This window comes from Suncus etruscus, chromosome 2, assembly GCF_024139225.1.
Source record: "Suncus etruscus isolate mSunEtr1 chromosome 2, mSunEtr1.pri.cur, whole genome shotgun sequence".
Classification (NCBI taxonomy): Eukaryota; Metazoa; Chordata; class Mammalia; order Eulipotyphla; family Soricidae; genus Suncus; species Suncus etruscus.
Window position 1 is genome coordinate 32,793,346 of NC_064849.1, and position 27,458 is coordinate 32,820,803.

At 47.5% G+C, this 27,458-nt stretch overlaps 1 protein-coding gene across 1 annotated transcript; it reads right to left on the minus strand.

The window, feature by feature from the left end:
- Window positions 1–485: 485 nt before the first annotated feature.
- Window positions 486–27,458, minus strand: PLCD4 (phospholipase C delta 4). Its single transcript, XM_049768027.1, has 15 exons — window positions 27,396–27,458; window positions 27,095–27,259; window positions 22,094–22,322; window positions 18,922–19,051; window positions 17,593–17,824; window positions 14,430–14,631; window positions 13,005–13,149; window positions 11,581–11,733; window positions 10,739–10,903; window positions 5,972–6,128; window positions 5,553–5,669; window positions 5,232–5,404; window positions 4,359–4,494; window positions 1,148–1,297; window positions 486–1,068 (listed from the first exon to the last, which is right to left on the minus strand). The coding sequence occupies exons 1-15, from the start codon at window positions 27,415–27,417 to the stop codon at window positions 965–967; spliced, it is 2,280 nt and encodes a 759-aa protein (XP_049623984.1). The 5' UTR covers window positions 27,418–27,458; the 3' UTR covers window positions 486–964.

Here is a 27,458-nt window from a genome sequence, read left to right on the forward strand (position 1 = left end):
AGATAAAGAGGTGAAAACTGCTCCAAAATCTGTGAGTGCCTCACAGTGATTCCTAAGACAGTTTATTCTGTATATCATCTACATTTCCTGAGGCCCACTCAGCTACCAGAGGGGTAGCTCATACGCTAGTACAATAGACACAAACCAGAGCTGGGCCTCATGTGTACAGGAGCCCTGGACTTGATCCCTGGTATTGCACAACAACCATCCCCACCCCCCAAAATCCCAGATCAAGCAAATTTTCAGGGCAAGGGGATTTCCTTGAACCTTGGCTCTTCATAGCCAGACTTCCACATCTTCCTACCTAGCCCACAGAGGGGCCCTGTGCATCCATTTTTGGTTTTTGTTTTGTTTTGTTTTGTTTTCACATTTCTCTGCCTTTTTCCATTAACTCTTGTGTCCAGCAACCTTCACACCTCCCATTTTTGATCAAAACACAGACCATACCCAGGCCAGGCCCGACTAGGGAAGAAGAGTTCTGTTTATCCCCATGGAACAAAGAACAGGCAGTGAAAAGGGGTCTCCCTCATCTCCAAAGCTATGAGTGCTGTGTAGTATGGTCTCTTTCAGGGGGGTTACAGAACAGCATGGAGGTCCAATCTTGGCCTAGAGCTCCTAGAGGCAAGACTGGAGATGATACGCTCTTGGGTTTTCTCCAGCCCCGCTCTGGATTCTCGTCTCCCATCTATCTTGGAGCCAGGGACAGGGGAGCGCATAGTCCTTGCCTGGAGTGACATGTTTCTACAGCATGAGGAAGGAGGGTTGATGGCAGTAGGGTACAGCAGGGACAGGTGGCAGTGTATTCCCAAAGGTTGTGACGGAGAAGAGAGAGATGGTGAGGCCCCAGCTCCACTTGCTGCCTTGTCAGGAAAGGGGAGGCTATAACATGCCCACCATTGAGTCTTGGCCCAGCTTGGCCCAAGGAGCCAGAGAGGCTGCTCTTTCCCTCTAGCTCCTCCATGCCTTAGGCCTCATCCTCTTCCTCCTCCTTGGAGCTGATGTGCACAAAGATGGAAGCTGGGTGGAGGCTGACGCCATCTTTGGAGAGCAGGTGGATGTGTCGGTAGCCTGTGGGAGTGGATGTCTGAATGAGTGGAGGCCAGCTAGGCTGGGCCTGGCCGGGACTGGGGGGTGGACAGTTGCTCACCTTGCTGCATGCAGCTCCAGGGCAGGGTGTACTGGCCCACAAACTCATGCCGAATGGTCCAGTTGTAATCCTTCACCACAAAGCGCAGGAGGGCCAGTTCTGGCACCAGGACCCGGAAGGTTAATGTTTCTCCCCAATATGGGTTAAAACCTTAGACAAGGGGGATAACCAGAGAGATAGGATAGGCGCTAAGGTAACTGACTTGCCTACCGTCAACCCCATTTCAATCCCTGTCATTGCAGAGTCCCCTGTGTGGTTCCTGAGAACTCGGGCATAGCCCCTATTTTTTAAAGGTAGTTTTCTGGGTTTTGAGCCACACCCAGTGGTGCTTAAAGGTTACTCTAGTTTAGAATATAGTCACTTTGCTTTCTTTCTCACAGGTTGTGGGGTTTTGATGTTTTATCTCCTGAGTGCTGCTAAAGGAAGTGAAGATTTGAGGAGTGTGGGGCCGGAGCAATAGCATGGAGGTAAGGTGTTCGCCTTGCATGCAGAAGGAAGGTGGTTCGAATCCTGGCATCCCATATAGTCCCCAGAGCCTGCCAGGAACAATTTCTGAGTGTAGAGCCAGGAGTAACCCCTGAGCACTGCCAGGTGTGACCAAAAAAACAAAAAAGCAAAGATTTGAGGAGTGTTATTCTTGGCTCTACACTCAGAAGTTATTTCTGGAGATGCTCAGGAGACCATATGGGATGCTGGGGATTAAACAACTTAACTTCTATACTATCATTCCAGGCTCTGGCTCCCACCCCCATTTTTTTTAATGTAAAAGCCTGATACATGGGGCCGGGCGGTGGCGCTGGAGGTAAGGTGCCTGCCTTGCCTGCGCTAGCCTAGGACGGACCGCGGTTCGATCCCCCGGCGTCCCATATGGTCCCCCAAGAAGCCAGGAGCAACTTCTGAGCGCATAGCCAGGAGTAACCCCTGAGCGTAACACGGTGTGGCCCAAAAACCAAAAAAAAAAAAAAAAAAAAAAAAAAGCCTGATACATGGGGCCCAGAGAAATAGGGAAGGACCCAGGTTCGATTCTTGGCATCCCATATGGTCCCTGGAGCCTGCCAGGAGTGATTTCTGAGCTCAGAGCCTGAAGTAACCCCTGACCACCACCGGGTATGGTAAGAAAGAAAGAAAGGAAGGAAGGAAGGAAGGAAGGAAGGAAGGAAGGAAGGAAGGAAGGAAGGAAGGAAGGAAGGAAGGAAGGAAGGAAGGAAGGAAGGAAGGAAGGAAGGAAGGAAGGAAGGAAGGAAGGAAGGAAGGAAGGAAGGAAGGAAGGAAGGAAGGAAGGAAGGAAGGAAAGAAAAGAAAAGAATCCACAAAAAAAGAAAGAAAGAAAAGAAAAGAAAAGAAAAGAAAAGAAAAGAAAAGAAAAGAAAAGAAAAGAAAAGAAAGAACCCACAACCCGCAAGGAGGAAAGCAAAGTGACTGTCCTCTGGAAACTGTGGCTTCACTCACTCTTCAGCCTTCTGACTTTATATGTGCTTTTGGACTTCCTGACAGTACTCAGTAGGAAGGGAGCCCCCCTCGTGATTCTCAGCCAGTTAGGCCAGTGGTACAACCGCCTGAGGATGGGAAGCTGCTCAGGATCTGCAGTGCCACCAGGTGACCTTGGGGACCTAAAGTCAGCTAAAATAGACCATGGGGAAACTGGGTCTTAGTCCCTTGCCAGTCGCAAGCAATTTGCATTTTACAGGTAGGAAATGGACATTTGTGCTAAGCATTCAGAGTGAACATTCAGAATGAGTCAACAGTTTGCTCCTGGAATCTGTCACCACTGAGGCTGCGACCATGGAGGAGAGGGATGCGCACCAGAGGAATATGACTTTCTAGAAAAAGAGAAAGACATCGGCTCAGTGAGCATGGGCGTGTGTGTGTGTGTGTGTGTGTGTGTGTGTGTGTGTGTGTGTGTGTGTGTGTGTGTGTGTGTGTGTGTGTAAAAAGGCCTGGCAGATGGCTCGGTATGGGAAGTGCCAAGGGACAGTGTGAGACCCAGGCAGGGACCAAGGTGATCCCAACCATCCCGAAACCTGGGATCTCTGACAAAAGTCAAAACAACAAGACCAAAAAGTGTGTTTATTTTCTGGAACTTAAGACACTCATTTGCTTTATGGATGATCAAACTTACTCTTTTCGTTTGTTTTAGGACCACACCTGCTACTCCAGGCTCTGTGCTCAGGGATTATTTCTGGTATTGCTCAGGGAACCATGAGGTGCCTAGAATCAAACTTGGGCTTGTTGGGGCCGGAGAGATAGCATGGAGGTAAGGCGTTTGCCTTTCTTTTTTTTTTTTTTTTTCTTTCTTTTTTTGGTTTTTGGGCCACACCCGGCAGTGCTCAGGGGTTACTCCTGGCTGTCTGCTCAGAAATAGCTCCTGGCAGGCACGGGGACCATATGGGACACTGGGATTTGAACCAACCACCTTTGGTCCTGGATCAGCTGCTTGCAAGGCAAACGCCGCTGTGCTATCTCTCCGGGCCCAGGCATTTGCCTTTTATGCAGAAGGTCATTGGTTCGAATCCCGGCATCTCATATGGTCCCCTGAGCCTGCCAGGAGTGATTTCTGAGAGTGGAGCCAAGAGTAACCCTTGAGTGCTGCTGGGTGTGACCCAAAAACAAAAAAACAAAAACAAAACAACAAAAAACCTGGGTTTGCATAGGGCTGGAGAAATAGTACAGCAGGTACTGCTTTGCATGCTGCCAATCTGGGTTCTATCCCTGGCATCCCATATAGGTCCCTGTGCACTGACAGGAGTGATCCCTGAGTGCAGTGTCAGGAGTAAGCCCTGAGCATTGCCAAGTATCTCTCACACACACACACAACACACACACACACACACACACACACACACACACACACACACACACACACAAAACAAAAATAAACTCTGGGGCCCGGAGAGATAGCACAGCGGCGTTTGCCTTGCAAGCAGCCGATCCAGCACCAAAGGTGGTTGGTTCGAATCCCAGTGTCCCATATGGTCCCCCGTGCCTGCCAGGAGCTATTTGTGAGCAGAAAGCCAGGAGTAACCCCTGAGCACTGCCGGGTGTGGCCCAAAAACCAAAAAATAAACAAATAAAAAATAAAAAAATAAACCCTGGGCCTGCAGCATACAACCTATGCTCAGCTCACTGAGTTCTTTTTGAGGCCACTGAACTTTATATTTTGTCTGCTTTCACATTGCCTCGCCCAGCCTCCCAGCCTAGCCCAGTCTCTTACCATTATTCTCCACGTAGTTGGTATCCTGCCGGGTGGTATCTGGGCGAACTCCAAAGACCTCCACCCTCACCAAGGGGTCCAGGATGGACTGCTCTCGGGTCTTGGCCCCTTTGGGGAGTTGCTGACCACTGATCACCTGCAACCAGGACCTTGAGTCTCATTCATCCCTGCCCATATAGCCCCCTCCAGTGCTTACTTCCCAGAAGGGAAGGAAGAGGCCAGTTCACCAGCACTAGCATTAATGGGGTTTTTACAAGTTGAATCCACCATGGTACCATCATCTCCCAGTATCAGGCAGTATCTATATAGTATCAGCCAGTATCTATTGTACATATAATGGGGCTAGGGATGAATCTCAGCAGTAGATTGCTTGCTTTCCAAGATCAAAGTCCTGAGTTCAAACATACACACATACATAACAAGGTTTTAAATTTAAAATTTGAAATTTGTGGGAGAAGAGGGATATGCTAGGTAGTGCTCAAACTCTGCTCAGGGGACTGTATGGTGCTCAGGATCAACCCTAAGAATCATGGAAAGCACAGCATGACCACAGCCTATTGAACGATTTCCCCCCAAAAAAATTATGTTAATAACAAGCAGTCCCTTCTATCGCCTTTATTATGCAATAAGCCTTGCTGAAATTGCTTTATAGTTACTACTAGCCATCCTAAGAGGGAAGAAGCTCATTTTGTAAGTGAGAAGTCTAAGATTAAAGTTCAGGCCATAATGCACAGCTGAGTAGGGACCCAGTTGTAAAGATTCACTCTGGCCTGTGAAGTTTCACACAACCCATGGGGAGACTTCCCCAGGACCACCCTGTCAGGCCTGCCCGCTGCCCTCCCACCTTTCCCCCAGCTCCTCTTCCGGTGGCACCTGTATTATGAGTTTCTGGGCTTTGAAAGGACTGATGGGTTTCTCAGGATGGAAGTTGCTGTGCACATCCCGCAAGAAGTCAGGCTTGAGTACGTAGCCGCAGCCACCATTCTGGCGGAAGAAGCCATCACAGATGTCCATCTCCAGCCCAGCTGTCTGCATATTCAGAGCCACTGAGAAAATGGGGGTGGGGGAGTGTTTTACTTTGGGGGGCACCTAGTCTTTTCTGCAGGGAGCCCCAGAGACACTTTAAACCTCCCCCCTGGAAGTTCTCTTCCTTGGAGGACCCCTGACTTCTCTCCTACCCCTGAGCCCCCTCACCCAGCTGGCAGCCGGCATTCCACAGCTCCTGGGGGTTGTAGTTGGAGGAATCCGTCCTCAAACCACTGGGATACACACGAGTTAGCTGCCTGGCATTGTGCTGCACAAACTCATTGCCTAGGAATGGCAAAAGGAGAAAATGGAGAAGTGGTGACCGCCCCAATTCATCCATCTCCCCAGCATCACCAAAGCCAGGCTCGGAAACCTCACCATGTCCTGTTCACACCCTTTTGTCCAACTTTGTTCTTCCCTACCACCAAGAGCTCCTTGTATGTGCCTTTACCCCTCCTTGGTTCCATCATTCTTTTTTTTTTTTTTCCTAGACTTCTGCCAGTCTTCTTGGCCCCAACCTCAGTCCCTCCCACTCGGTATGGTCCACCCACAAGCCCCACCCCTCCTCTCTCCTTTTGGGTCCTGACCAGCGTCCTTAATGAGGTTCTTGGCCTTGGTTTCAGAGAAGGAAGAGATCTCATAGATGCAGTAGTTCTCCCGGGAGTGAGCAAAGTTGTAGAACGGCACAGGCTTCAGGTACATGACTTCGGAGGGGAGGGATGGGCACCAGAGGGATTCGTCTTTCTAGAAAAGGAGAAAGAAGAAACACAGGCAGGAAGCCTCAACTTCCCCATCAAAAGATGGGGAGGCTCGGGGCCGGAGTGGTGGCGCAAGTGGAAGGGCACTTGCCTTGCACGTGTTAACATAGGACAGACCGAGGTTCGATTCCCCTGGCATCCCATATGGTCCCCCAAGCCAGAAGTGATTTCTGAGTGCATAGTCAGAAGTAACCCCTGAGCATCACCGGGTATGCTCCCTACCCCCACAAAAAAAAAAAAGGAAAGGAAAAAAAAAATCCACCATCCACCTAAGCTTCTAGCCCTTGCATTCTCCCACTGCCTCACCTGTCTGAGAAAAAGAAAGGGCCCTGGCTCTGAAATGGAAGACTAGACAGACTATAATCTGACAAGAGGAGGATGCACAAAACAGCAGAAACCACCTAACCTGGGGAGCATAAAGGCAATCTGCATTCGCAGATGAAACCTGATTCTGGTAGGATATCGGGTCACTTTCTATGAAAGGGTTTTTGCTTTCAGTTTGGGAATTCCCAGGAGTTGAACCCAGGAAACATGCCAAATGTGTGTGTGTGTGTGTCAGATTCTTAATTCTTTACTGGTAAACAGGCATATAAAAAGGTAATCTTAAATGAGTTAGCGAAATTTTTAAAGGACCAAAGTGGTGCAAGAGACTACTTTACATTTGGAGGAGAACATGTAAAGAGGTGGTGTATTACAGGTCTTATGCCTATGTTGAAAGTACAGTTTTTCCCGTTGTCTTTTGGATTTTTCTTGTGGTGTGTGGGTTCCCAGGCATCTTCCAATCACTCCCCCTGACCTTCTTCATATTGGTAAAAATTTGCGGCAGGGAATTCTTGGAAGAGTTCTTGCATTGGGGATACTATTGGACCTAAGTCCGGTTTCAGGAAACAGTCCACGTTAGGGGGAGATGGTAGGGAGGGCCTCGTAGCATGAGTCTTCAGGGAAGTTGGCTGTCTTTTCTTGCAGGAGATGAGGTGTGGGATTGGCTGGGTGTCCCCTCGCCTGGTTGCTGGGTACTGGTTCGTTGGGTAGGAGGTCGATCTTGATGCCTAAGAGATTAGGGACTGAGGGTGGAGAGTTTTAATATGGTGGGAGATCTGGATGGGATTGAGGGGTGATGGGATAGTTGGATTTCCGGGGGGGGGGGGAAGGGGAAGGTATAAGGGAGGGGTATGAAGGAAGAGAAAAGAGAAAATACCGTAGAAAGGGAGAAGAGAAAGGGGAAAAAGTAAAGAGAAGAATAGAAGAGAAAAAAAAGAAAAAAAAGAAAAAAGTAGCGAGAAGAAAGGAGAGAGTAGCAAGGGAATGCTGGTTTGGTTGAATGTGTTCGATGACTAGAGCCTGTAGTTTAGGTCTGTACGTCGTCACACGTACTGCTTTGGTGGTCTGACTGGTCCCGTGCTTCAATTCCTAAAAGAAGGTTTAACCTAGAAATAAAGTCTATGTTAAAGAGTTTTCTCGTGGCCATCTCGTCTTGCAAACAAGGTATGGTATCTCGTGTGGTATCCCGAGTTGCCATCTTAGTTTGTCCGCCCTTTGTATCTAAGGGTGCCTGTGGACAGAAAAGCTGAGAGGTTATTTAAAATGTAGCAAGGTAAAGGAATTAAAACATAGTGTTATGGTATATTGCCATTGCAGTCCGTGATTTCCTGTGGTGTTCTATACTTGTGTTCCTGTTTATGATCTCTAAGGGATTATTGTGAGCTTTTGTTGTGGGGGTCTGATTACGTACCTGTTCTCTCTATGTTGCTGTTTCTGTTGTTGCTGTTTTCTTTGTGGTATAATGAGCCGTCAAGAGTTTGCGTTGTTCCTTTTTCATGTATTTTGGACACTGCTCCCACGTATATGTTGACTATTACAGTGTTCAGAGTTTCTACCCTGTTAAACCCTGTTGTATGATTGTTAGGTATTAGTTGTGTGTAAAATATATGTTCTAGGTGTTTCAGAATAGTGCTACCATTCTGTGTTTTTCTTTTGTCTTCTGACTTACTTCGTTTAACATAACATGATCTAGGTCCATCCATGTTGCTGCAAAGTCTGTGATTGTATCATTTCTAACTGCCATGTAATATTCCATTGTGTATATGTACCACATCTTGATGATCCATTCATCCGTTGTTGGACATCTAGGTTGGTTCCAAGATTTGGCTATTATACTGAGTGCTGCAATAAATAGTGGGGTGCATACGTATTTTGGAATGATCAGGGCAAAGACTAAGATCACCAACCACAGAAGACGGATTAAAATGGCACTGAGGTAACAGAACCTCTAGATTCACAAAGACTGACTTCACCATAAGTCCCATCTCAGGATCTGTACGGATACTGAGACCTCTAAACACAGAGCTCTGATTGCATCACCCTGGACAGAGCAGAAGTCTTCCACACACCAAAAAATAAATAAATAAATAAATAAAAAAACCCACCACCGGGAGAGTAATGATCCTGAGCAAAGACTAGAGTTGATCCCATGACAGTATACTCCAAGGACGGAGAAACCCCATATCGCATAGGGCAAGTGAATTCCTTTTCGAATGACCCCAATATTTACTGTGCCAGGGCAGAAGGGAAAAAAAAAAAAAAGAAAAAAAACACAAAACCTTGGACATTTATATATATATGTATATGTATATGTATATATTACCTTCATTTATTATTGTTATTATTATTTTTATTTACCTAGCTATTTTGGTCGATTTCTCTGTTTGGTTGTGATTATTGAAATCGTTGTCCCCAGATATCCTTATTTATTTATTTATTTATTTACTTTTCTTCTTTTCTCTCTTCCTTTTCTTTCGAGAGGGGCTACGCCAGGTTTCTTATTTCAAGACCACGGCGTGTTTTTTTTTTGTTTGTTTTTTGTTGTTTTTGGTTTTTGTTTGTTTTGTTTTATTTTGTTTATCTGTCTTTAGTGGTGCTTATCGATATAGCTGGAGTCCTCACTGGATATTTGACACTTTTTTTGGTACTGGTGGAGTGTTTCACATTCTTTCTCTCACTCATTTCCCAAATCGATGATGAGAACCTCTAGAAGGATTCTGCCCATCTCCGGGGTATTAGACTTTTACCCCCAGTTTATATATTTTCACCTTTTCAGGCAAAACCACGCAACTTGAACTAGCTAGCCCTGCCCCCACTTAGAGGGGGAAATCAGGGAGGCATCAAGACCAAACTGATGCAAGACTACTAAGTAGTAGGTTAGATACAGAGGGGACCACATATTCTAGACGCCCTGGGGGAGAGGGAAGAGGAAAAGGGAGGTAGGACAAAAACGGAGGTGTAGGGAGGACAATTTAGGGATGGGAATCCCCCCTGATTTTATGTAAATATATACCTAAAATATTATTGTCAACAATATGTAAGCCACTATGATCAAAATAAAAATTACATTAAAAAAAAAAAAAAACAACAACCAACAACGAAGTTATTCTTCCAATAAATTATAAATGAAGTCTGAAAAAAAAAAAAAAAAAAGGTAATCTTGGGGCCGGAGAGGTAGCACAGCGGCGTTTGCCTTGCAAGCAGCCGATCCAGGACCTAAGGTGGTTGGTTCGAATCCCGGTGTCCCATATGGTCCCCCGTGCCTGCCAGGAGCTATTTCTGAGCAGCAGCCAGGAGTAACCCCTGAGCATTGTCGGGTGTGGCCCCAAAACAAAAAGGGGCCGGCGGTGGCACTAGAGGTAAGGTGCCTGCCTTGCCTATGCTAGCCTTGGAAGGACAGCGGTTCGATCCCCCAAGCCAGGAGCGACTTCTGAGTGCATAGCCAGGAGTAACCCCTGAGCATCACCGGGTGTGGCCCAAAAACCAAAAAACCAAAAAAAAAAAAAAAAGGTAATCTTTCCTCCTTTAGAACATATAAGTGGGGCCGGAGAGATAGCACAGCAGTAGGGAGTTTGCCTTGCACGAAACCGGATGTGGTTCAAATCCCGACATCCCATATAGTCCCCCCAAGCCAGGAGCTATTTCTGAGCACATAGCCAGGAGTAACCCCTGAGCGCCACCAGCTGTGACCCAAAATCCAAAAACAAAAAAAATACACAAAATGGACACTTTAGTGAGAATGGTTCAAATAAGTATATTTTTTCCCAAATATCCACAGAAGTATTATTAGGAAAATAAAATATTCTTTTGTTTGGTTTTTGGGCCACACCCGGTGACGCTCAGAGGCTACTCCTGGTTATGCACTCAGAAATTGCTCCTGGCTTGGAGGGACCATATGGGACGCCGGAGGATCAAACTCATGGTCCATCCTAGGCTAGTGCGGGCAAGGCAGACACCTTACCAATTGCACCACCACTCTGGCCCTGGGAAAAAAGATTTTGAGAGCTCTAAAGACTGGGAAGTCACTGTAAAGTAGGAAGGTTTAACGTGCACATTCTGAGGCCTATGCATTAGGAAGAAGGAGCTTTTTGGGGGGAAAGGGCTACAATCAATGATGTTCAGGGCTTACTCCTGGCTCTGTGTTCAGAGATCATTCTGAAGGGCCTAGGGAACCCTACAGGGCACTGCCCAGATATGTGCAATGCAAGCCACCTGTTCATCATACTATCCTTCCTGCCCAAAGGCCAGTGCAGAAAGCCCACTTTTCCCACTGACCTTACTGTCTGTATCCTGTGTCTCAAGCTCACTCTTGGCCTGCAACTCATCCTCCTGCTGCTTCTCCATCACGGAACTGACCCCTTCCTCTTCCTCTTCCTCTTCTTCTACATCTTCTTTTGTCTTTAACTTCTTCCCCTTCAACAGAATCTTCCTCTGAAGTGCCTATGGCCCAGGAACAGGAGAGAAAGCATAGCGGGTAGGTGTTTACCTTGCAAGGTTTGATCAGATCAACGAGGGTTTGATCCCCATCATCTTGTATAGTCCCCCAAGCCTTCCAGGTGTGATTCCTGATTTCAGAGCCAGGAGTAACTTCTGAGCACTGTCATGTGGCCCCTCAAACAAATAAAAACCTAGAAATAACTTCAGAGTGGTATGTGGTTCCATGACAAATCACATATCTCACATGTGCGAGGCCCTGGGTTCAATTCCTGTCACATACACATAAACCCACACCCACATACAAGTATTTGAAAGTTGGTCTGAAGTTTCTGTGAGGTTCTGAGGACTTAAATCTTTCATTGTGGTGCGTCTGAATGATAGTAGAGCAGGCAAGGGAATCTGCTTTGCCTGAATCCAAGTTCAATCCTTGCTGCCCCGTATGATTTCCTGAGCACAGTAACAAGCTCTGAGCACTGCTGGGTATAACTCAAATCCCCCTTTTCCCCCCATAAAGAGCAAGCTATGGAAAAAGGGAAGAGGAAAATAAATAGGAGTAAATGATGAGCAACTCTCAGCTTTGGCCAGAAAGACATGGTGGGATGCCCTCATGTCTAGGAAGAGCAAGCAGCAGAGAGGCTTGGCGATTGGAGGTGAGGGAGGAGAGCAGGTGAGGTCACTACCTCTGGTGAAGGCAGCTGGGCAAGCAGCAGGTCATCATCTGTGGTGTTCAGCAGTTGCTCCCCCAGGATCTCCACTAGATGACTGGCCAGGACCTCTTGCTGTTCAGAGCTGCAGTGGTTCTCCAGTGACAGGATGACGGGGTAGTCTGATGTCTGGTGAGCCAGAGACAAAAGTTCTACTCCCTACTTCTAACTCCCTTGTCCCCCACAGCCCCACCCAGGGACACCTGTGAGCACTCTCACCATGAACTCAACCAACCCATGCTACCTCTCCAGGGGACAGTCTGGTTCAACCCCCATCTAAAAACCACTCTTGAGGGACCAGAGGAGGTACAAGAGGTAGTGTTTGCCTGGTATAAGACTGACTCGGGTTCGATCCTCGACCTCCCAGTCAATCTCTGGAGCACTAACAGGAGTGATCCCTGAGTATAGTCAGGATTTAGCCCTGAACATTACAAATTGTAGCAAATAAATAAGTAAATAATAAAAATAAATAAATAGGGGCCAGAGCAGTGGCATAAGTGATAAGGCATCTGCCTTGCCCAAGCTAGGCTAGGAGGAACCACAGTTCGATCCCCCGGCGTCCTATGTGGTCTCCCAAGCCAGGAGTGACTTCTGAGTGCATAGCCAGGAGGGGACCCTGAGCATCACCGGGTGTGGCCCCAAAACATAAATAAATAAATAAATAAATAAATAAATAAATAAATAAATAAATAAATAAATAGAAGCAAGCTACTCTTGGGACCACAGCGGGAATAGCAAAGAAGGTGCTGGCTTTATAAGCAACAAATCCAGATCAATCTTAGTATTGCATATGGTCCTCTGAGCACTGCTAGGAGTGAACGCAGAGGCAGGAGTAGTCCCTGACCACTGCAGGGTGTGACCCCTATATCCCCCCAAAATAATGTCTAGGGGCTGGAGCAGTGGTGCAAGCAGTAGGGCATTTGCCTTGCATGCGCTAACCTAGGACGAACTGCAGTTCGATCCCCCGACATCCCATATGGTGCCCCCAAGCCAGGAGCAATTTCTGAGTGCATAGCCAGGAGTAACCCCTGAGCATTACCGGATGTGGCCCATAAAGCAAAAATAAATAAATAAAATCTAAAGGCCTCTTTTGGATCCTACTTTCAGGCTTGTATAAGACATTTTCTGCCACTCTGGTACTTCATATGGTTGGATGGCACTGGCTCCTGTTCACCCCGCAGCCCTTTGGGCCACTTTCTCTGCCCTCTATCCACCCTCTTTCAGAGGGTGACAGAAGGAAGTGAGGAGCACCAGTCACTGACCTCTAACAAGAACTTGGACCATGGGCTCCATGGATTCCCAGAAACTGTATCCTACCTGTGAGCGTGCCCCTCCCTGCTCCAAGACCTTCCTGTCTGAAGGGACATAGTTCTCCAGTGACACTGTTTTTCAGTGCCTACCTGGAAGGCATACTGGGCGACAGAAGCCAAGACATCTTTGAAGAGAATGCGAGAGGTGAGTGTATGTCCATGGTAAACAATGGGCTCCTTGTTGGGTCCGTCCCATACGTCCACCTCCACACAGCGGCACCCTCGCCTCAAGGCCCTGCAAACACCCCATCCAATTCCAAGGGACAAAAGAGGATCAAGGTATGAGGCATCACTGTGGGCATTTTTCCACGCTCAGAGGCATCGGATTCCCTGCACCCTCCTCCACTCCACCCTTCCCAGCCCAACCCTTCCTCTGCCAGCTGCCCCCTCTATTTCAGGGTGCTCTAAGGGTTGGGCCTAGCTAACTTTTCACCATCCTTAGTTACTGGGCCCCTCTGGGAAGACCTCTAGATTCCAGAGTCTAGAAGGACCCCTGAGGCCTTCCAGAAACTCTGCTGCACGTGTCTCTATAGTTATGAAATCTGTCATGGCTCTTTAGTCTAATCTCTGGCTCAGTCATGACAAAGGCAGGTGCTGTTGTTAGCTACTGACAACTGGTTTCTCTCATTTACCCCTCACAACCCCAATGGAATGGGCCCTGTTAGCCCCTTTAGATGGGGAAACTGAGGCAGAGAGTAGCTAACTCCTTAACTCCAGAGTCTTGAGTGAAAGCAAGAATTTGAGTGCCTAGAGAGGTCTCAGACTTCAGCACCATTTGGAGTGCCTGAGCTCAGCTACTTTTCCATTTGGAATTTCCTTTTATCTAGTTGTTTGAAATAACTGCCAGGTCCTCTGGGTTGGGCCTGAGAGAAATTACAGCAGGTAAGGCCTTGCATGTAACTAACCCATGTTTGCTTCTGTGCACTGTATATAGTTTTCCTAAGCCCTGTCAGAAATAAGCACAAAGTCAGGAGTCAACCCTGTACAAACCAAAAACACCCAGAGGCCAAAGTGATAGGTTGCTTTGCATGCACCCAAACCAATTTTCATTCCTGGTATCCCAGCCCACCAGGAGTGAGCCAGTGAGCCCTGAGCACTGCCAGGTGTGGTTCAAAAAAAATTAAACTTTTTTTTTTGGTTTTTGGGTCACATCCAGAGGCGCTCAGGTATTACTCCTGGCAGGCTCAGGGGACTATATGGGATGCCGGGATTCAAACCACAGTCCATCCTGGATCAGCTATGTGCAAGGCAAATGCCCTAACACTGTGCTATCTTTCTGGCCCAAAATATTAATGTCTTAATTAATTGTCAGGTACTCTACTTTACAAGTCTGTGGGAGGGAGAGAAACTTCACTAGCCAGTAGGATCTCACTCATGCCTGGACTTCAGCATCTCCTCCAAGCTCTAGGGTAGTAGGATCCTCAACATCCCGCCCCAAGAAACCTTTTCCATCCCACTAGTCATTGACACCACTTGTCATGGGAAGGACCCTGTCTCCCCTCCTTTCCATCGTACCTTATGTATCCTTCCACACTGCTGTTGCCACAGAACTGGTCTCCCACGAGGTAGGTGTTGTGGGAAGAATTGATGAAGTAGTGGTTCAGGGGTTGAGTCATGTCTTGATAGATGGGGAGGCACGTGGGGTTGAAGATGTCCCCATCCTTGGAGCAGAGGTAGCTCAGGAAACCATCCAAGCTCAGGACACACCGCATTTTTCCTGTGTGGGGAGGTGGGAGCAGAGGAATAGGAGGGTAAGTCCAGAGAGATCAAAAATTGTGCATGAGGGGCTGGCATGATAGTACAACAGGTAGGGCATTTGTCTTGCATACAGCCAACCCGAGTTTGTTTCTCAATATAACATATGCCATATCCCCCAACCCTGCCAAGAGTGATTCTTGAGTGCAGAGCTAAGAATAACCCCTGAGCACCACTGGATGTGACCCAAAACTAACCAACAAACAAAAACTTATGTATGAGTAAGTACCCTGGAGACAAGAAAACTGAGTCTCACTTGGGTTGAGTGACTTGCCCATAAGAAATAGAATAGGGGGGCCCGGAGAGATAGCACAGTGGCGTTTGCCTTGCAAGCAGCCGATCCAGGACCAAAGGTGGTTGGTTCAAATCCTAGTGTCTCATATGGTCCCCGTGCCTGCCAGGAGCTATTTCTGAGCAGACAGCCCGGAGTAACCCCTGAGCACTGCCGGGTGTGGCCCTAGAGGTAAGGTGTCTGCCTTGCAAGTGCTAGCCAAGGAAAGACCGGGGTTCGATCCCTGGTATCCCATATGGTCCCCCCCCCAAGCCAGGGGCAATTTCTGAGCACTTAGCCAGGAGTAACCCCTGAGCATCAAATGGGTGTGGCCCAAAAAAACAAAAAAAAAAAAAAAAGAAAGAAATAGAATATTGGGGCAAGAAAGATAGCACAGTGGTAGGGCATTTGACTTGCTTGTAGCCGACCCAGGACAAACCTGGGTTTTATTCCTGGCCTGACAGGAGCAATTTCAGTGCCACTGGTTGTGGCCCAAACACCCCCCCCAAAAAAAAGAAAGAAATAGAATAGATACACTGGTAGGGTGTTTCCCTTGCATGCTGCCAACCTGGGACCAACCCAGGTTTGATCTCTGGCATCCCATATGGTCCCCGAGCCTGTCAGGAGTGATTTCTGGGTGCAAAGCGAGGAGTAAGAGTAAGCCCTGAGCACCACCAGATGTAGCCATAAAAAACAAACAAACAAACAAAAAGAGAATGGGAAGAGAACCAAAAGATAGTAACAGTGGCTATGGAACTTGTCTGGCACACTGTACACCCAAGCTCCATCCTGGCATCCATAGGGTCCCCCAAGTCCACCAAGAGTGATCCCTTTGTATAAAGATAGGAGTAATCCGTGAGCTCTGCCAGGTATAGCCCAGAAACCAAAACCATAATAATAAGAGGCTGGACTGATACAGAGCAGCGGGTAAAGCCCTTGACTTCCACACAACAGACCCACATTCAATCCTGGGCTTCCTTTACGGTCCTCCAAGCCTACCTGGAGTGATCACTGAGTGCAGAGCCAGGACTAAATCATGAACATCACTAGATATGGCCCCTAAACAAAAAGTAAAAATCTACTGAACCAGAGAGAGAAAGAGAAAGCTCAAAGGTTCTATCCCATCATCTCCCGATCCTACCAGGTGTCGCATGGTCCCTGAGTCTGTTGCACACAGAGCCAGGAGCAGCCCCTGACTGAACACACCAAGTTATGGATTCCAAAGTAATAAATAAATGAAGGACTGAGTCTGGGAGATAAGAAGAGGAGCCAAGGAACAAGGCTTGCATGCAGCTGATCTGGATTTAATTTCCAGGTGCAGCCCTGGAGGCTCCCTAGCATTGCAGGCCCTAAGCATCATTGTGTCTTCAGGCTCTTGCATTAACCTGCTAGCCTAGTTAGCTAAGAGTCATAGGTGAGGGGATGGACAGTAAGGGAACTTCTGGGCTTCCTGAATACCACTTGCCTCAGTCCCTTACACATATAAACCACCGTGAAGAGGACTAGAGAAATAGTAGAGCAGTTAAGGCTCTTGCCTTGCACACAGCCAACCCGGGTTTGACCTCCAGTACCCCTGAGCGCTGCCAGGAGTGATTACTGAATGCAGAACCAAGAGTAACTCCTGAGCACCACCAGGTATGGCCCATACACACACACAAAAAAAAAAATCCAAAACTCAACTATAGTAAAAATAAAAGAAAGTTGGAGGGCCCGGAGAGATAGCACAGTGGCGTTTGCCTTGCAAGCAGCCGATCCAGGACCAAAGGTGGTTGGTTCGAATCCTGGTGTCCCATATGGTCCCCCGTGCCTACCAGGAGCTATTTCTGAGCAGACAGCCAGGAGTAACCCCTGAGCACCACCGGGTGTGACCCAAAAACAAAAACAAAAACAAAAACAAAACAAAACAAAACAAAAGAAAATTGGAGATGCGAAGGCATCCCTGGTGGTGGCCCTTGATCTAGAAACTGCTTGACTCAGACAGCTAATGTAGCACTATGAAAGGGCAGCAAGGGCTCTATTGAAGATAAAGTGCAGCGGGGCCAAGAGAGCCTGTGGGTTAAATGCATACATTCCAGAAGCCTGACTTCAGCCTCCAGCACTGCATGATCCCCTGAGCACTGCCAGAAATAATCCCACTAACCTGAACACTGCTGGGTGTGTACCTCCAAAAAATATAATAATGATGAAAAGAAAAACGATTTGGATATTTGAAAACAGAAGAGGCATACATATACTGAACTTGTTAAAAGCTAGATGATGAGGGCCAGAGAAATACTCCAATAGGTAGGGTATTTGCCTTGCACATGGCTGACCCAGGTTTGATTCTAGGCATTTCATGTGGTTCCGAGCTCTGCCAGGAGTAGGCCCTGTGTGTGTCTGTATGTGTGTGTGTGTCTGGGAAGGGTGGGAATAGTGGTCTTTGGGACCATGGAATGTTTTGGTACTGCAGAGGAGATGCTTGTCTTACCTGGGCAGGAAGTGACTCCCCTCCTGCAGGAAGTGTCTAGATGAGATGAAGACAGGAGGGTTGAGTGCCAGAAGATGGAGGGTGGCATTATCAAGGAAGAGCTACTCAGACCACTGAACTGGGCTTCATCCCTCATGGTCTCCTCCCTTTGCCAAGGCCCAGGGACTAGCTGCTGGGCCTCTTACCACTCTCAGAGGGCTCATAGCGACTGATGAGCTCTAGGGCCATGTCCGCTGCCCGCTCCCCTTCCTTCTGCTTCTCTTGAAGGAAATCGGCAAATTCTAGCAGGGTCAGCTTCTGCCCATCAGCCGAAAAGCTTTCAAATAGCTCCCGCACATCCAGGCGCTTTGTCAGCGCCTTGTAGAACTGTACGAATTCTTCACCCTCTAGCGTCCCTGACTTGGAGGTGTCTGCAGCCTGCAAAAAGGGGTGCAGAGGTAAGCAGTTGAACCTCTTTGCTACCAGAAATAATTCTGAAATTATTCCAGAATGGTGATCTGGAAATGAAAGCCTCAAATGTGATTCCACATAACCCCCACATCCAGGGTTCAATTCCCGGTGTCCCATATCCCTCAAGCAGGGAGCAATTTCTGAGTACATATCCAGGAGTAAACCCTGAGTATCACTGGGTGTGGCTTCCCCCCAAAAAAGAGGAGTAAAATTCTCCTCCAATCCCCACAAGGTCCAAAGATAACTCTGTTTGTTTTTCAGGTGCCACATCCAGTAGAGCTTGGGTGTCACTATTTACTGTGTTTAGGAGACCACGTAATGGGCCAGGGATTGTACTGGGGCTGGCTGCATGCAAGGCAAGTGCTTTAAACTTTCTCCATTCTATTTCTTCAGCCCCATTGTTGGCATTTTCTATTGCCCAAAGTCTTGGAAAAGGAGCCCCTTGATAATAACATGTTGTTTTACCTTTCCAACAAGAATGAATGAATAATAGCACAGTGGGTAGGGTGTTTGCCTTGCCAATGCCAGCCTGGGTTCAATCCCCAGCATCCTATATGGTCCCCTGAATCACCAGAATGATTTCTCAGTGCAGAGCCAGGAGTAAGCATAAGTAAAAGAAACCAAAACAAAAGAATAAAGAGGGTGGAGAAAAGTACAATAAATGAATAGGAATCTTGTCTTGCACATGGCTGACCCGGGTTTGATCCCCAGCATTGCATTTAGTCCTGAGCCCTGCCAATAGTAATCCTTGAACACAGAGCTGGAAGAAAGCCCTGAGCACCACTGAGTGTGGCCACCAAACCCAAAACAAACAAGTAAGGAGAGAGAGAGACAGAGAGAGAGAGAGAGAGAGAGAGAGAGAGAGAGAGAGAGAGAGAGAGAGAGAGAGAGAGAGAGAGAGAGAGAGAGAGAGAGAGAGAGAGAGAGAGAGAGAGAGAGAGAGAGAGAACGCTGTGTGTTCTGGGTCTCCCATCAAACCCAGCACCTAGGGGGAAGTTCAACAGTGAGTGTGGATGGAGGGGAACAATGTTCTGACTTCTGAAATCCTCACCTAGGACACTCACCTGGAAAAGTTGGAAGGCATATTCTTGGTCCATGTCTATATTCATCAGGTGCAGCAAGCGCTGCACTTCCTGGAAAGTCATTCGGCCATCCTGGTTCTTATCTCCACGTTGGAACAAGTCATTCAACCATCTGGGATGGAGTTAAGGCATGAGCAAAAGATATTTGTGTGCATGCCCGGAGCCACACTTTTCCCCCGATTTTACCTTCAGTTTTCCACATTCCTTGTCCACATTAATTCCTTGGTTATTGTGCAGCTTAGCTGGCTATGGAGAGTCCTTCCCAGAGAAGTTAAATTCACTGTTGTCCCCACTGATTTGACTGTACTGGAGCCCCACAGTGGTTCTCATGCCCTGTATCTGAACTTTAACATTTTGGGAGATATTTTGGGCCATATCCAGTGGTGCTCAGTGCTTATTTCTGTTTGTTTGATTGGTTGGTTTCTGGCTTGGGGGCCACACCCGGCAGTGCTCAAGATTACTCCTGGCTCTGCACTCAGAAATCGCTCCTAGCAGGCATGGGGGTGGGGGTGGGGGAGAGGGAAGGGACCATATGGGATGCCAGGGATCAAATCTGGGTCCATCCCAGATCAGCAAAATGCAAGGAATTTGCCCTACCACGGTGCTATCACTCCAGTCCCTAGGGCTTATTTCTGGCAGTGCTCAAGAGTCCTTATGAGGTATCAGGGATTGGACACAAATTGGCTGTGTGTAAGGCAAATGCTCTACCTGCTGAACTCCAACCCTGGGACTACACTCTAATCATGCTTCCCCCTTCCACAGGGCTGCCTTCCCTCCTCATTTTCTGCTCCAATTCTACTCATTTGCTACACATTCCCAAAATGCTTCTTCCTTCCTGGCATGGGGGAGAAGGGAGATTGGGGGCACCAGGTTGCACTGGTGAAGGGGGGGGGGAGGTGTTCCTTTTTTTCTTTTTTCTTTTTTTTTTTTTTTTTTTTGGTTTTTGGGCCACACCCGGCGGTGCTCAGGGGCTACTCCTGGCTGTCTGCTCAGAAATAGTTCCTGGCAGGCACGGGGGACCATATGGGACACTGGGATTCGAACCAACCACCTTAGGTCCTGGATCGGCTGCTTGCAAGGCAAACACCGCTGTGCTATCTCTCCGGGCCCGGGTGTTCTTTTTTATAACTGAAACCCAACTATAAACATGTTTGTAATTAGGGTGTTTAAATAAAGATATTATTTTTAAAGTAGTTTATATATTTAGTTATTTCTTAATTGATTGGTCTGGGGGCCACACCTGGCAATGCTAAATAGTTACTCTTGGCTCTGTGCTCAGAAATTGCTCCTGGCAAGCTCAAGGATGTCAGGAATTGAACCAGTTCATTCTGAGTTGGCCGCATGCAAGGCAATTGCCTTACCACTGTGCTATCTCTCCAGCCCCAAATAAAGATATTATTAAAAAATAAATCTCTTCTTTCCCCTAGAAGGAAAGATTTTTCCTTCCTACGAACACCTGCAGATAATCCAAGTATCCAGTTTTTATACTCTATCCAGTACTTAAGCACCATCTTGGCTAATGAAAGCAATACAGAATTTAGTCAGCTACAAATCACTCGAACTGGGGCATGCCAGATACAGGCTGCCTAAAGATGACTAATGAATCAATGAATTGGCATAGGCAGTTGGGGAAAAATACCAGGAAACTTGAAATGACTCAATACGTAAGCCCTTTCTAAAGAATGCTTCCTACTACTGTTTAGCAGTTGATGCTGCTGGCATCTTGTTTCTGTTTTTTCTTTCTTTGAGAGGATGGTTTTTTTTTTGTTTTGTTTTGTTTTGTTTTGTTTGTTTGTTTGGCTATGCACTCAGAAATCACTCCTGGCTTGGGGACCCATATGGGACACCAGGGGATCAAACAGCAGTCTGTCTTAGGTTAGTGTGTGCAAGGCAGATGCCCTACTGCTTGTACCACCACTCCAGCCTTGAAGATGGTTTTTTTGTTTTTTTTTTTTTTTGGGTTTTTTGGGCCACACCCGGCAGTGCTCAGGGGTTACTCCTGGCTGTCTGCTCAGAAATAGCTCCTGGCAGGCACGGGGTACCATATGGGACACCGGGATTCGAACCAACCACCTTTGGTCCTGGATCAGCTGCTTGCAAGGCAAACCCGCTGTGCTATCTCTCCGGGCCCGAAGATGGTATTTTTTAATTATATTTTTATGGACTCTGGGTGGGGGCACATCAGGTGATATTCAGGAGTTTCTTCTTGATTTTTCACTCAGAAATGATCCTGATGGTGTTTGGGGGACTGTATGGAATGCCAAGTATTGAACCTAAGATGGACTGCTGTTTGATCCCCTGGTGTTCCATATGGTCCCAGGATTTTTGGTTTATAGGCCTCACATTGTGATGCTTAAGGTTATTCCTGTTCTCAGGAATTATTTCTGGCAGTGCTTGGGGGACCATTTGGAATGCTAGAGATTGAATTCCAGTTGGCCTCTTGCAAGCTCCTAGCATCTTCTGTTTATTTTTATTCTCCCTTTTCTTTTGTGAGGAGAGGGCATACCCAACAGTGCTCAGTGCCTACTCTTGGCTCTATGCTCAGGAGAACCCTGGCCAGTGCTAAGGGGAACTTGCAGTGCTGGGGATTAAATGCTTTACCTGCTTTACTCTCTCTCTCTCTGACTCATGCTCATTTTTATGTAGGTCGGTTTTTTTTGTTTTTGATCAAACCAGCAGTGCTCAGGGGTTACTCCTAACTCCTGGCTCTGCATTCCTGTCGAAACTTGGGGAGCTAAAAATTGAACCTGGTGCAAGACAAGAACTCTGTCTACTATGCAAGACAAGAACTCTGTCTACTATGCCATCTCTCTGCCCTCACATCCCAGCTCCCAACCCTCTGCAAACAGAATATTGCAGAATCATTTTTCACTTTTTTCTGGCAGAAACCTTTGGAATCTTTAGTTCCATGGAGATTCACATTTCATTGTCCTGTGACTCCCAGCAGCTTTTCCCTCAATCCAGGGGGCCTGAAACTTGCCCAGCCCTGCCTGGGTATATTTTTGTGACCCTAAACATCCAAACCTGCCCTTGGCCTCTTCTCCCTCACTCTTCTGCCTGAGCTACCCCTGCCTGCCTCATCTGGACTTTAAGGTGTCCTTCATCAGCCTGCAACCCCAGGCCCTGTTCCCTGCTGACTCTGTCCTATTGATACTGGTCCTGTCGCTCCTGTTGGTCCATGTTCTTGACAAGATGTATCAGCAGTTGGAGGCCATCCATCCAGATGTGAGCTTCCTCCACACTGTTGGCCACCAGGTCCAGATTGGAGCGCCGGCCATGGAAGACAACGGTGAACCCCTGATCCAGGGGTAGCTCATCTTCCAGGCTGCGCAGAAGCTCTGACTCTACACCCAACCGCACTGTCTCCACGTCAGAGATTGAGACTGCCAGGAGCGAAGAGAGAGATGGGAATCAGGCTGCTGGAAATGAGGCACTGCAACAGGGATGGAAAGTCAGAAACCTGAAACTCCCCCTTCTCTGGGAACCCACAGAAAGGTAGGACCCCCCAACCTTCATGCAGAGAGAGGCAGTGCCTGGGAGGGATAAGAGGGCTTATTCTGCATCAGGTGCAAAGGGCCAGAGAGATGACACAGTGGGCAGGGTATTGGCCTTCCATGTGGTCAACTCAGGTTCGATCCCAGTGTAAACGGCTCCTCCCCCATCTGCCCCCACTTCGTCTCCAGAGCTGCTGGCCAGAAGTCCTTTGCCCCTCCTGCTCAGGTGATCTCCCCATAAACCCTCTTCACCCCAACCTTGCAGACTCTAGCTTGATGGGGGTGGGGTGGGACAGAGGGAACCTAAAGGCAGGTTTTAAAGGACTGTGTGTAAACACAGTCTCCCTACCCCTCTCCCTACTGCCCCCACAGCATCCCCAGTAGCTGATAGCCAGAAGCTCATATTCCTCCTTTTCAGAAGAGGTCAGTGAGATCTGTACAGATCTGTACATATACACTCTGGCCATAGTCCCGCTGTCCCACAAACTTTTCTGATACTTCAGTCTATACCTTACAGACCTAGGCAGATCAGGACCAACTTCTTTCTCCCTTAGAAAATATAAAGCCCCCAAACCAGAAGAACAACCTAACAAACTAGTTTGTCACATTTCTACCATACTTGGGTAACCTCACTCATCTAGAATAAATAAACCCCAGAACAAATATACCTCCAACCACCTCTTACACAATTAAACAAACGACTCTTTAAAACACCTTGAAACTCCAGCACCCCAAACCACCCTATGCAAAAACAATGGGAAAACTAAGGAAGACCCCAGCAGCTGGGGATATGGAGAGAAATTCTAACATATTTCCAAGTCCCCCCAAATGCACAAACTTCATAGATGAGGACCTAAGATCAGCATTTAATGCTTAGCAATGGAATTCAAAGAATCACTAGCCAAAGGAATTAAGAAATCCATAGATGGGGCAGGATGAATAACATAGCAGTAGGAAGTTTGCCTTACACACAGCCAACCTGGAATGGACCCAGGTTCGATCTCCGGCATCCCATATGGTCCCCTGAGGATGCCAGGGACAATTTCTGAGCACAGAGTCAGAAGTAACCCCTGAACACTGCCACGTGTGGTCCAAAAACCAAAAAGAAAAAAAAAGAGAAATTCATAGATGAATAATTCAACCAACTCAAAGAACTCTATCAGAAAATGAGAGAATCCATACAAATGGAACTAAGGGAACTAAAAAAACATGCTAGGAAGCCACAGTAGCAGAATTACACACATAGAGAATTGCATGGGGGCCGGGTAGGTGGCGCTGGAGGTAAGGTGTCTGCCTTGCAAGCGCTAGCCAAGGAAGAACCGCGGTTCGATCCCCCGGCGTCCCATATGGTCCCCCCAAGCCAGGGGCGATTTCTGAGCACATAGCCAGGAGTAACCCCTGAGCGTCAAACGGGTGTGGCCCAAAAAAACAAAAAAAACAAAAAAAAAAGAATTGCATAGATGAACTTAAAGACAAAATGCAAGCCAGCAATAACAAAGAAGTCAATAAAGAAATGAGAAATAACTCAGATTCTATCCCCATCATCCCATATGATACCCTGAGCCCTGCCAGGGGTAATTCCTGAGCATAGGAGGAAATCCTGAGCACTGCCAGATGTTGCTCAAAACCAAACACACAATCAACACACACACACACACACACACACACACAACAATGGATTTTATCAATTTTCAAACATTCTTTTTTTTTTTTTTTTTTTTTTTTTTTTTTTGGTTTTTGGGTCACACCCGGCAGTGCTCAGGGGTTCCTCCTGGCTTCATGCTCAGAAATTGCTCCTGGCAGGCACGGGGGACCATATGGGACGCCGGGATTCGAACCAATGACCTTCTGCATGAAAGGCAAACGCCTTACCTCCATGCTATCTCTCCGGCCCCAATTTTCAAACATTCTAAATGATCATAGCCACCATAAGGATAACACATAGAACAGATGAACACATTTATAGGCCAGAGCAACAGTACAGTGGGTAAAGCTCTTGCTTTGAATGCAGCTAACCTGGGTTCTATCCCTGGCCAATGGTTGCCCAATCACCATCTAGAGTAATCTTTTTTGTTGTTGTTGTTGTTTTTGTTTTTGGGCCACACCCGTTTGACGCTCAGGGGTTACTCCTGGCTATGCGCTCAGAAATCGCCCCTGGCTTGGGGGACCATATGGGACACCGGGAGATCGAACCGCGGTCCGTCCTATGCTAGCGCTTGCAAGGCAGACACCTTACCTCTAGCACCACCTTCCCGGCCCCCATCTAGAGTAATCTTGAGTGCAGAGCCAGCAGTCATCCCTGAGCACTGCAGGGTATGGCCCACCCCAAAACAAACTAACTAAAGTCTGTGGGGCAGTAGCAGAAATGGTAAGTCCTATTTGTTGCTACAGCTGGCAGGTTAGCATTAATCACAATAATGAATACCGAAGGGGGCTCTTCTCTAATAAGGATAGTCCTTTCCCTGTCAGCCTTCATACTGATTGCAAGAGGACTATAGATAGGAGCACTAAAGACAGAGAAAGAGTCTTGCAGTGACACCGAAGTAGCAATGTCCAATGTTCAGATCTCCAGGTCCAGGTTTTTGCTGACTTTGATGATATTTTTGAAGTTGCTTTCTGTTTGTTTTGTCTTGTTTAGGGACTACACTCACTAGGCCCAGAGGCTACCCCTCACTCTGTGCTCAGGGAGTCATCCTGATGCAAGGTTCCCCAAACCCCTGACCCAAATCCACACAGCTTCCTTATTTCAGATGTCTAGGAGGGAGTCAGAGAAATCCTTTTGCCCCAGCCCAGGGAGGCTGTGTGCCCTGAGCTTTGGTTATTCTCTAATGTAAATCCCATCCAATGCCTTCTCTGAAAGAGAATATATATTTGACCAATACACTTTATTTTTGTCATTTTGGGTCATGATCAGTGGTGCTCAGTGCTTATTCCTGGCTCTGAGCTCAGGTATTATTCTTGGGGGTTTTCAAGGGACCATATATGTATGGTGCTATTGATTGAACCTGGGTCATCAAGTCAAGTGCCCTACCCATTGTACCATCTCTCCAGCCTGACAAACAGATTATTCTGTGGATTTCAATATTGAAATGTTTTGTTTTGGTTTGGTTTGTTTTTTGGACCGTACCTGGCGGTATTCAGGGGTTACTCCCAGGTCTAAACTCAGGAGTATTTGGCAGTGTTAGGGGGCATATAGGATATTGGGGATCAAATCTGGGTTGGCCATATGCAAGGCAAATTTACTCCACTCTGTGCTATGGCTCCATCCCCTTAATATTTAAATTTCGATCTTTGGTGAGGGGGGGGCTCACATCTGATTGTGCTCTGCACTTAGGAATCACTCCTCACAGGTTCAGGGAACCATATGGGATACCAAACCTGGCTCAGCCACAAGCAAAATAAACATCCTACCCATTATATTAGCTCTCTGACCCCCCCAATACTTAAATTATTTTCATTGGAATAGCTAATGTGTTAAACACAACCTGGTTTCTGGTTGCCACTGAATCACGGCGATGGATAGGGTAGACACTGGGGTAGACATTTCAAACAAGAAATAAACTAAAACAGTATAATAGCTAGTGTGTTTATTGCATTTAAAAAGTGGCAGAACCCGGGCTTTACTCCAAATGTTCAATGTCTAAGATCCTGTGTTTAATATGATGGCAATGACAATAACTGTTTTTTTTTTCCTTTTGTTTTTATTTGGTTTGGTTTGGTTTGGGGCCACACCTGGAGGCACTCAGGGGTTACTCCTTGCTCTCAGCTCAGAAATCTCTCCTGGGGCTGGTGAGGTGGCACTAGAGGTAAGGTGTCTGCCTTGCAAGCGCTAGCCAAGGAAGGACCATGGTTCGATTCCCTGGCGTCCCATGTGGCCCCTCTTTGGTTTTAGGGCCACACCCAGCAGTGCCTAAGACATAATCCTGGCTCTAAAATTCAGGATCACTCCTGGTGGGCTCAGGCGACCATTGAGGTGCTGGGGATTGAACCCGCGTCCACCAGGTGCAAGACAGGCACCTTTGTTATCTCTCTGGCCCCCCTGCTTTAGGCTCTGTAGCTGAAATAATTAATTTCAATTTCATCCTCATAAAAGCCTTAGAGTCAGGGGCTGGAGTGATAGCATAGTGGTAGGGCATTTACTTTGCACATGGCTGATCCAGGATGGACCTTGGTTCGATCCCCGGCATCCCATATGGTCCCCCGAGCCAGGAGCAATTTCTGAATGCATAGCCAGGAGTAACCCCTGAGCGTCACAGGGTGTGGCCCAAAAAAAGCCCCCCCCCCCCCAAAAAAAAAGCCTGAGTCAAATGGTGTTTGTTTTGTGTGTGTTTTTTTTTTCAAAGGAGGAGGGAGGCATTGGGTCACATCCAGCAGTACCAGTACCAGCTAATCCTTCTGGGACCCCTCCTAATGGTGTTTGGGGACTCTGCGTGGTACCTGGGATTAAATCAAAGTCTGACAAATAAAAAACAAGGGCCTTACTCTGATGTTCTCTCTAGCCTGAGACATGAAGACTGTTCTGATTTCCACACTGCAAGCTGATAATCAGTTCCGGGCAGGCAGCAACAGGAGGGGCCATGGTAAAGCAGGTCCCACCCTCGCTCTAGGGTCCCTCTGCATGCCCATTCATGTGCCCATCCCTCAGCCCCCATGTTACTCACAGCTGGGCTTGGCACTGCCTCCAACTTGCCGGGAATGCCATACAGTCATGCCGTCTTCCTGAAGCCTGAAAAATCTTAGTTTTTTCCAGCTTTTGGACCTCACTTTGCACATGGTTGTTCCTTGCTGCATACGTAACAGGTCTTCACTAGAGGGGAGACCTGAACCTGAGGAAAAGGGGAGAAAGTAAATAGGAGGACGGAGCTTCCAAGAGGAGCTCTTAAATAAGGGTCATGTCCCACCCACCCCCAATATCCTAGGCCACTTCCCAACTTTTTCCCCTCAGAAAAAAAGGGTACTCACGTCCTAAGTGCATGGAGGCCATCACCCACTCTTCCACCAGGGGTCACCAGAGTCACCTAAAGA

Bases quoted from the DNA above. Each gene is read 5' to 3' on its own strand.
- PLCD4 (XM_049768027.1), bottom strand. From the start codon at position 27,417: ATGGCCTCCATGCACTTAGGAC. The intron at 27,260-27,395 runs GTGAGTACCCTT...CCTTTTCCTCAG, and splicing joins GGCCTCCATGCACTTAGGAC to GTTCAGGTCTCCCCTCTAGT. The intron at 4,495-5,231 runs GTGCCACCGGAA...TCCTGGTTGCAG, and splicing joins CCCAGAAACTCATAATACAG to GTGATCAGTGGTCAGCAACT.